Raw genomic sequence first — 10,935 nt, forward strand, 5'->3', positions numbered from 1 at the left:
TACATTTTCAAAGAAAGAAAAGGCTAGCGCATTATTTTCAGTTCACAAACGCATGGCCTTGTGCCTGCTAGCAAGCGCTAGGAGAGAGCTAGCGAATTTTAATTGCATCGAGAGCAGTGGAAGTTTCACCTCCGGCCACGGTACAAAAATTCGCTGGTGTGAGCGAGGCTCTGTGGTCTGCTGTTTGCCAGTAAATCCACTTCCTGCATTTTAACATGCCGCCTTTTATTCAGCGCGACTACACAGGCTACACGGGCTAACAAAGATCAGGACCACTAGCCCGAAATAATCACCACGTTCCAGACTTCAACGCAATTCCCACAGCAGACATTATTGAATGCAAAAAGACCGAGACCTTGGCAGTATGATTCGTGATATTATGACGTGTTTTCATTTATTTCTATATTGTTCTCTATTTAGTTTTTACTACACACACACACGCGCACACTCACACACAAAACAAGGTCAACAAATCTTCATTCCAACTCGGCTCTTGAGTGCTCGCTAACAGACTCACAGAATAAATTTGTAAACCGAGGTTCTGCTGTATAATAATTTCTGGCGTCCCCCAGGGATTGGTGCTAAGATCCTTCCTGTTCATCCTCTACATGCCCCCTTTGGAATCATATCATACCGATTAAGTGCAGCGCTGCATCTCCACTACCTGAACGTACCGGTTCAAATACATGCTCCTCCCGAATGTGTACAAACCCCTCCCCTGTAATAGACAATGTCAAACTCGGAGAATTTTTGCATTTTAATCAGCTCAAAACGGTCCCTTATTACGTCCCACAAGCAGAATTTTGACACAGTGTTACCTGTAAACCCACTCTCTCGCTATAAAAGGGAGAGGATAAAACAGCTGAAGGTGATCCGAATACATTTGTATAAAGTGGGTCAGACTGCGACTGTACTGCAGTCAAATAGAATGAGCGTTCACAGATTCCGGATGGGTTCAAGCTTCTGGCGAAACAAGCACACACATATTAAAGGAAAAAAAATGATAATCACACACAAGCAGGCAATGGTACTACAACAACAACAACAACTATTACATGGCGAAAGTTATCTTGTTTGCAGCGCCGAGAGGAGCGGAAACAGCTCTGCTGGTTGAAATGTAGCCCCGCTGAGGAAAGTGGCATTTTATTCCCTTTGTCTGCGAGGCCGCGGCCAGTTTAGCTCAACATGACCAGTCACGCTTGTTGTCGTCACCGCGTGGTGGCCTCAAGCTGCGGCTGCATTTTTGAAGAGGTGCGCTGCCTCTCAAAGTCTCTGTGGCTCCCCGACTGCAGCAACATAAATCCCTTTCTTATTTCAGTGGCGGTGAGCGCCGTGTGAGCTTTGCTGTTTGTTCCTCTCGCAACACTTCCCAGAAAACAAGAAGCCGGGCCACATCCAGTCAAGTAGGCCAGCGTGAAATACCGTATTTCCACAAATAGTGGCCCTCCCCATAATAGACACCGTGCCCTAATTAGTCGCCGAGGGTGTCATCCATTAAAACAAATAGCCTCATTCTCAATTTCGAGTTCTTGGGTTAATTATTTTGGGTTGTGTTGTACAAATAATACCATATTGTTTCACGCATGGTCCCCCTAACTTGGAAATCCCGTCGTGCAGAAGCTGCTGTCAACCACAGCTCACGCCCAATGACTCACACACGGACTCAGTATGTTTATTATAGATTTGTGTACTCCACTAGCCTTGTTAAAATGCCGTTTTCATCCCCTGAGGACGCAAAGCGAACGTCCCACATTCACCCAAAGGTCTTTAGTGTGCCAAATTGCAGGCACATTTAAGGACTTTGCCTTATCATTGCCGAGCTGCGAAGTGCCTCCCTCGTGGGGGGGAGCGGGACGGATGTGGTCTTAATTGCGACAGTAAGGTAGCGCGCTCATATCCGTACGTGGGGTTACAGGGGGTCATTTGTTTCCCCTCTTCTCTCGCAGTTTTAATAGATGATCGTGCATTGTTTTACGCGCCGGAATTATTAAGCGGCGTTCACAATTCTAAAGCACCGCTACGGCGGGAGGGGCGTCCCGCGGGAGAACGCCATTCCGCGTGTGCTTTTTGCACAAGGTCGCGCAACACGGAAATTGAGCTTTGTTTATTCGGGGCGCGAGTCAATTCCACGGCGAATCTAATCGATACGTGACGACGAGAGAAGAGGAATTCAAAAACCTTTGTGTTTTGGATGTCACGGAGAAGCAAGCGTCCGTCGATATCATCATGCATGATAAAAGCGTCGTCTCTCAAAAGAGCCAATCGAGAAGCAAACGCGGCAGGTGGGCTGTTACATCTCTCAGAAGGAATGCTTCCAAAATATCGGAACTTACTCAAACAATATTGGAAGAGAGATGCCGGGAAAGCAATGATGCGGTAATGATGTCATGGATTTGACTAAAAGCCAATCAGATTGCTTTGGTATACTGCTCACAGACAGCGGGGGGACATATTTGCGTTTCACACTTCATCAGCGCGAGCCAGCGGGTGCTTTCGTTTCATCAATGTTCAATGTTACAACAAAGATCAACAACTAACAAGTATGAGGATTCGACTGTTGGAAGGAAGCGAAAGGAACAAAAAAAAAAAAACAAGCCACGCTTCATTTTCTGACCAGAAGAAGCAAACACGCAAACGTAAAATGAAAACACTTGCAAGGGAGCATGGAGCGGATGGCACACGACAACGCGAGAGTGCGCTCGAGTGACTTTTGGGGGTTGATTGATATTATTTCGGAAATATTTAATAGCTGTGGATGGTACGAAAAACAATCCTATTTGAATACTAATTATGATCTTTATCATCCTTTTTTTTTTTTTGTTTTTTTTTGTTTTACAGTGTACCTGTGTACAAAAAAAAGTGCATCATTACTTGCTAAACTGTGCAGGAAGTTAAAAAAAAATTTTTGATTGTGGCTGCGGTTGCGTGGCAACAATGGCTTAGCTGCGAGAATGCGGATGAGTCAGAAGAGGAGAGAGCAAAGTCTATCATGTGGCCGAGTTTGACATTTATGCCTTGCTTATTTTGTAAGCGCATGTGCTGATGTTGTAGTGCGTCTGCTCCCGTGTGCCAGCTGCTTGCCAAAGCGTTTTTTTTTTTTTTTTTCCCCTCCCATCTTTTGGACGGAAGTGAGGAGGAGGGGAAAAAAAAAATCATTTTGCAAGAGTGTCTCCACAAGGCAAAGAGAAGTGCTCAGACAAGCTTTGCTCACTCAAAATAGATGGACCCTTCGCCGCGTGCCCCCCCCAACCCCCATCGCCGTGATTGGAGCGCGCTCCCTATGAGGATTGTCTGCGGAATTTTCTCTGACTCACGACGGCGGCGGCGGGGTATTAATAATATCAAGGCCGGCTTTATGATGGCTTTTCAGTCAATCGATCAGTGTCGGAGGGGATAATGAATGTGTGTTCTAAATCGAGGCACTTTGAGATGAGCTTACTTTCTTTCCGGCAGCGATCGAACGCCACCGGCCAAGATGGCGTGACATGACCTCCGACCTTTCGCTTTCATTTTGCCGCCATGTGTGAATTAAAGCGCCCGCGCCGGTCCAAACGGCAAGTTCAAGGTAGCCGATGGAAGTGACGGACAATCGGTCCGACGGTATATAGCGTGCGTTAAATGGGAAGATTGCAGGCAAGATGCCAAGCCGAGGTGACTGATGGGGCCGTGGAAAGTGCGAAAGTGGCTCAATCTTTTTCATGCTTTGATATAAAACATCCGGTTGTCATTCAGCTTTTGATTCATCGTCCGGAGAGCGATTCGGCGATATTTGAAGGCTTCAAATTAAGAACGAATGTTGGTTTTAATATCAAATAATACCGAGCGGCGACGCAATTATAAGACGATTGAATGGGAGGAACAAATGAAAAAGTAATGGCGTTGAAAAAGAAGTCATGGACGGAGACGTTTTGTTTGATGGCGAAACATGGTAATAATCAAACACAAAATAGGACGACAATCCTTCAAACTAAATAGCTACTGGATAAACGGTAAACAAAATAAAGTATCCAACAATCGCCTGCCTACGTAGCGGCCATCTTAGTGGGGGCAGCGTTCCCATCAAAGGCAATGCACGGACATTGAAAGTAATTTTTGTCAGCTACAAAAAAAAAATAAAAAATAAAAAATATTTGGAGCGTCAAAGCCAGACGCTCCTCGCTGATTTTTGAGCAGCTGCAGTACGCGCAGGAGCGATGCAGCATCCTGGCATGGGCTCATGCCTCACGTTTCCTCGCTCACACCGCGCTCCTCCCCCAGCGCAACAGATGCCAACTACATCAAGCTGTCATGTCGCGCTTTTGGGTTAAGTGGAGATTATTTGGGGGAGACGTTTTTGTACATGCGCCTTTCGACGGGAAGACGTCTGCTTACACACGTCCATATGTCACAATCCTCATCGAGTCATGTTGGAACACACACAAGCTGTGGCAACATATTGAACCATGTCGTGAGATTTTGCACCAAGAGGGAAATGCCATCATTTTTTACAAAATGGATCTATTTTGAGTTACTGGTGATATCCAATCAGCCCGAACAACACAAGCTGTCCCTTTTTTGTCCCTTTGTCCCACTCGATGGAGTGCGTGAACACCCTTAACAAGAAACTTTTGCGGCGCTCTGCGTCAGCATCTCTCGGGCAGCAAAAATAGGCATATTTTTTTGTTTGTTTGTTTTTTTTTTTTTGAAAAATGAATGCGCGACTGTCCTGAGATGACACGCTGAGACCTTTGGGCCAAACGGGAGGCGCGGCGAAAACAAATGCTTTGTCGCCGCGCTGCCCATTTGTCAAGACGGCCGGCCTGTGACAGAGCAATTGTAATGTGCTGAGGAGTGGGAGGCGAAATAATAAGGCATGGGGGGGGTGTCAATAACATTACGTTGCATTACGCCGCACGCGCTGCCACGTGAATCCATCTTCCGCCGCCGCCGCGTTCATTTCACTCTAGGGTGGCCACACATACATTTTAATCAGCCATTTGGCCAACCGAGATGACAACCGCTCGACAAACTCAAGCTGATAAGGCCGATGATAAATCATAGCTCGCAGCTTTGGAGTCTTTCGGTGCGGCCTGCCGATGATTTCGGCACGCGGATTACGCCGTTGGCGCGGGCCCGCACTGTTTGTCGGATTCAAAAGGTAAGGATGGGGACGAATGGATGTCGTGACAAGCAGAATGGCGTTTTACTACCACCGCGTGTCATTGTTTCAGTTTTCGTGACATTTACTGGGGGGGGTGATTTATCTCATCCAAAAACAATGTGCCTTGGCTCAATCAAAGTTGCGAAACGCCGCACCCAATAAGATGGCCTGTCTTTGTTGATGGCTCGCCTTGCCCTTTCAGCACAGCCACTGGTTCCAAATCTTTTTAATAGCACTTTTTGTTTTGCTCCCGTTGTTTGTTTTGAAGTGAAAAATCACCTCCCATGAGCGTCAGTGTCTCTGGCCATCCTTAAATCTTTCCACCCCAGGGCCACCATCGGCTTGAGATTTCATCATTACTTTGATTTACGGCCAAATACGAGTGACACAGACGTGTCACGGAAAGCACTTTTTGGCGGATATGACTAAACGCAAGTGCGTTTTCGAGCAGGGCCGGGCCATATGGCCTTCAAATAAAACCTTTTTCTCGTTTTTTTTTTTTTCCTCCCCCGATTTCCGATTTTTCTGATGACTGTATGACTACTGTCTCTTTTGGTGGAGGGGTCGTACTTTGTACCTCACTTCACTTCATTGCACAATACTTACTGACCTTTGATTGTTATTTTTTAATGTTGTGCTTGACAAATAACCCATATTTAAAAAAAAAAAAAAAAAACTAAAACTAATACTAAAACTAATTATTCCTCAACTAATACAAAGCATTTTCAAAAAGATGGAGGAATTGAATTGAAAAGTAGAGACTATTAAAAAATGACATTTTAAAAAAAGTCCACGTTTATGTATTTCGGGTCATCAAATTTCATGGCAAAAGACTGACATTTCAGGTCAATCTTATTGCCGTCAAATGTCAAAACCGGTCAAATTTGACCCCTGCAATATGGAAGGGATTTATAGCACCGCTCGATAAACGATGCAGGGCTACCATGACACTGTGTACTTTCCAAAAAAGTCGATACACAACCCAGCATATCCGTATACTGCCCAGCCCGGCCCTAAAACGAGCACATTTGTTTTCATTCCCATATAGAAGCACTCACGGAGGACACAGTGCAACGCGGCATTAAGAGGATATTAATTTAGCTTTGCTGACAGCCGCAGCGTTGACAGCGGCGGCGCAAGGCCCCTCGTTGATGAGACGTGGGTGAGTAATGAGCTCCCGCGACTGGAGAAAGACGAACAACAACAGCCGCCGCGACTTCAGACGTCAAGCGCGGCCTTTGAGCTCGTCGACTTGACGCGCCGCCGAAAATGCGGGCACAAAAGACATCCAAACGGTCTGCCGAGCGTCGACGCGGGCGACGGTGAAGGGAGAGGCGAGCGGCGCGGATGGGAGGCGGCGTCGGCGGTGGGTTTTCGGGGGAGCGGGAAGTTGAACGCGCAAAACATCGCCATCCGCACCGGAGTCGATATCACAAGTCATTATCCGCCGTCGGGCCGAGAAGGCAGAGCCGTTGCAAAAAAGAAAAAAAAAGGGGGCGGGCGAGGAAGTTAACAGGATGGCACGATGGCGGAAGAGGGGGCCGATGAAGGTGGAGAAGGCGTCTTGATCTCCCACGACGTGACACATTTGATTTTGTTGACATGCATTATTGAACAAAGTCATCTGGTGTTCAAGTCGCAGCGCTTATCTGCATATTCCTCACAAGTCTTCCGTCGGCGCGGTCGTATTTATAGATCGTCGCTTCCCGCACGCGCTCGCCTGTTTGAAGCGACCCGCCGCGAGGCGCCGACGGCGAGGCGCACCGCTAACAGCTGCGTGGCCGTTTGTGCAAATTCCTCAAATAAGGCGGAGAATCCGATGGAAAAATACAATTATTCGTTCTTGACTGATTTTGTTTTTGTGTCATTTTGTTGGCGATTATGTTTTTATGATCACAATAGGGCAAAATTGTCACTTTTTTTTTTCTTCTAAAGTTTAGAACCGTCCCTTTCACAAGCAAGAGTTGACTTTTCTTTCACAAGTCGGTTTTGAGCTTTTCCAGTCTTTAGTCATCAGCCGTACGACACAGACTAATTTTTGGGTCTGGGCTGGCGGAAGCAATTTTTTTTTTTTTTTTTTTGGTGAAAAGACTTTTTGTGACTTTTATGCAAATACCTCATTGCTTTGCTGGCAACTCAAAATATTCAACAACGAAAGACTGAGAAAGGCTAAAGAACGTATTTACCGCTCCACGACTGAGAAACACGCTGGGAGCAACGCTGACTCACTGCACGGTTGGCCTTTAGCCCTCGCCCGCGTCATCGTTTCTCACCACTCTACACACACACAAGACCGCCACGGACATTTTAACAATGGCGGAGGAGCTTCTTAGGTTGCTGCAGAAAAAGCAGGTTGAGCGCTTGAATCTTAACTCCTGCCATTAAAAGTAGCAAGGGAACCCTAATTTGAGAAACTTTCCGCTTTATGCCCCGGACACGGTCAGGGTCTTTGCCGCCGCTCCCTCCGTGCCCGCGAATGCTCATTACCCCCAGGTGCTGACCCCCTCGCTAGCTCAGTTCATTAAGACGAGCGGCCGAGTGTCGGCGACTCGAGTCGGGATTTAATCACAACTTCCGCTCTCGTGCCAATCACAATTAGGTCCTGATAAGCCTCTGCGGTCACGGGGGGGCCTTGAGGCTTCCACACACAGACAAAGGTTAATTTGTGAGCAGCGAGGGCCCGGCTACAGAGCCAAAGGTCACCTGATTGAATACATGGCGAGCGCGGGTGCGTGCGCGCGTGCGACGGGGGCGCTGCAGTGCAATTACAAAGTTCATCAGTATTCATGCGCTTCCTTCATGGCTAATGGCTACATTACCTTCAAAGAGATGCGACTGATTGGATGAAGCTCTGGAAAGTCGTTTGAGCATTGATTGCATATCCTTGCTATCCAGCTTCAGGTGTACCACTTGGTCCTCACGAGCGAGACTATTCAGCAAACTAGTAGAATGAATGTTTTGTTGGAACCCCCGCCCCCACCCACTGTTAGTAAGGACACACTAAATGGACATTAAACATGATATCAAGTAAATTAGAAATGTCCGATACCACTTTTTTTTCCAGACCGATACCTGTTGTACTTTTGACACATAAATTTCATTTAACGCAAATTCTGAGTTTCAGTGGGGGGGCTACATGACAAGAGTCGACTCGTGCCTTGCTACTTGCGCAGACTCCCGAATAGTCCGAGTGACGTGACAGAAGGTGTCACGGAATGGCGGCAAAGCAGATTGCTGGCTCTTGCCGCCCTCGTCCGCCCGCCTGCGTGCGTGCGTCTGACCTCGCTCCCTGCCGTGTATTGTCATTCGCAGGCCAGCTGGCAGCGGGGACATGCGAGATTGTGACGCTGGACAGGGACAGCAGCCAACCGCGGCGGACCATCGCCAGGCAGACGGCCCGCTGCGCCTGCAAGAAGGGCCAGATCGCGGGAACCACGAGAGCCAGACCCGCCTGCGTGGACGGTAAGGCTTCGAGTTTGTCCCGGGGGGGGGGGGGGCGGAGAATACCAGTGCCTTAAAGCTCAAGTGGTTTACTGCAACTTGAAAGCGAGCGATGAGAATGCCTTAAGATGGAAGGAAGCAATTTTGGAGACATTGAAATTCGGCGTTCAAGGGCATCGAGTTTGAAATATCACTTCATTTTTTTTATGATTTTTTTTTTTTTTTTTTTTGAGAGAGAGAGAACTAAGTCGAGTATTTTTGCGTGAGTGATATAATTCCAAGGCTAATAGTAGTGGCAGTCCTCAAAAGAAAGCATTCATCTCACTTTCAAGGGCCGTTAAATTCATTCCCTGCGCATTTAAAGCAAACAAACATTCAGCCCAAGTACAAAAGTGTCTAATGAAACTGTGACTCGGCTATTTTTTTAATTTTTTTTTTTTTTTGGCGGTGCTACCGTCAGCAAGAAAGCAAGTGGGTGGAATTTCATCTCATCTTGCAATTTGGGCTTTTCTTACACGGATGGATCAATGTTGCTACATTCCTACTTCCTTGTATCGATCAAGCCACTTGTCCGGAATTGGAAAAAAAAAACCCATCAAACGTATGCATATATTGCAGACATAAAAATCTAACTTTGTGTGCATATTTTGCGAGGCCGGGGTTGTAATTTACAAGCTCCCGCCGTACGACATTGCCTCTCGTCCGTATAAAAACTTTATTGCGGGTTGTATTTCAAACATCCCAGGGCTTGCCATGACTGCCATGCAAATGTGCTTATCTGTGCAAGCGCCGTCTTATTTTGTTCGCAGTCGCAAAGTCGGCGAGAACGAGCGCTGCCACCGGTGACCCGAAATGCCGCAAATGGGAATTCAATCAGTTCTAATCCACTGGAGTCCTTGAGGTCTGCCTTTCGTCGGCGTCCTTCATGCCTCCGTGTACCGACGCGACGGCCATTTTGCGATAATCCATAGCCGCCGTTTCCACACTCCGGCCGTTTCCAGGTCACTGTTTCTTAATAGCGACGTAGACGGTCACGTACTATCGTTGAAATGGGGATTGCGTTTTTTTTTTCTTCCCCGTACTGGTTTCGAAACCTTTCCTCACTTCACCCTGAAGACGCCGTCGCATATCCGCAATCTCCTACTCGGGATTCTTTTTTATCTCCGCGCTAGCCTGATGACTTTTGAGTGAGGCCGAGGGTTTGGCGAGACTGCTGAGCTGTAACAAAGAAAAGAAGCTCTGAAGAGTCGGAGAGAGAATGCGGCGCCTCTATTATGCCTCAACGCTCGCCGGCGAAATGGGCCGCTCTTCTCCAGCAGGCACTTGTCAGCTGCATGTTTGAGCACCCCAAAAAAAAAATAAAAAATCAGGATGGTGTCATCCGTTACGTAACGTTCTGTGTAAACAAAGCCGCCGCCGAATGGTGAGGTCGTTTGCGTGTGACTTTTGACAAGTGTGAGCGTTTGGTGGTCGTCTACAATCAATCAAGGCGTCGTCGACCAGTTTTCCTAATTTGTTATTAATTCCTTCAAAGGAATGTAAGCTGAATCGAAAATTGACACGGCGCAAGTTCTGACGTCTGAACGAGCTAAGTCACTTTTGTTTTTAGTGTTCCGACGTGGTCTTTTGACGGGGGAAATAGAGCTGTTTTTAGCTAGCGGGCTAGCCCTTTGGCTAAATAAGCTTCCCTTTGCAACCCGCCAACGCAAGACGTTTTTGTCATCATTTTCAGTTTTGGTGGGTGGTCGCCACCCGCGTTTCTGCAATCCTGGAAGTACCCCGACACCTATTTATTTATTTTTTTTTCACCAACCACAAGAACGGGTCTATTATTCTGTTGGATGAATGACGCCATTAGAAATTAATTGGAGCTTCTGTCATGTAGCGGAAGAGCATTTCATCGTTCCGTACGTCACATCTCACTGGCACCGACAAAGAAGCAGTATTTTTAGAAGACGCCGAAGTGCGCTAGCACAGAGGTCGGGAATCGCGGTCTTCCGAAACCAAACGGCGCTATGTTGAGAGCAGAGAGTTTTCCAAAGTGCCTTAACATTCAGAAGGAACTAAGGGATGGCATGTCATCTATTATTGATACGGTCTTTCGGTTCAAAGAGTTGTATCGCAGCAATGTGTGAATGACCACATGCTCATTTCTATGCTAATGCTAATATGCATTAGGCTGGAAATTGCCATCGTCATCTCTGGCATGTTGTCTGTGAATCGGGCGGCGGTAGAAACAACAGCGTGCGTCAGGCTGACTCTCTCGCCGGAGCTTTTAGACGTGACCAGAGCTGCAATCATAGCGCATCAAGCCATGGGCTTGATTTGATCCAGGGCGAGGAAGGGTGGGGGGG

General features: G+C 47.3%; 1 protein-coding gene across 3 annotated transcripts in view; it reads left to right on the top strand.

The window, feature by feature from the left end:
* tafa5 (TAFA chemokine like family member 5) overlaps window positions 1-10,935 on the top strand; it is a 76,186-nt gene that overhangs the window by 39,661 nt on the left and 25,590 nt on the right. For all 3 annotated transcript variants that reach the window (XM_019894948.1, XM_019894958.1, XM_019894968.1), the window contains exon 2: window positions 8,453-8,602. In XM_019894948.1, the coding sequence (XP_019750507.1) occupies window positions 8,453-8,602 (150 nt within the window). The remainder of the gene's footprint in view (window positions 1-8,452; window positions 8,603-10,935) is intronic.

The sequence above is a fragment of the Hippocampus comes genome, unplaced genomic scaffold (assembly GCF_001891065.2).
Source record: "Hippocampus comes isolate QL1 unplaced genomic scaffold, H_comes_QL1_v1.1 scaffold544, whole genome shotgun sequence".
Taxonomy (NCBI): Eukaryota; Metazoa; Chordata; class Actinopteri; order Syngnathiformes; family Syngnathidae; genus Hippocampus; species Hippocampus comes.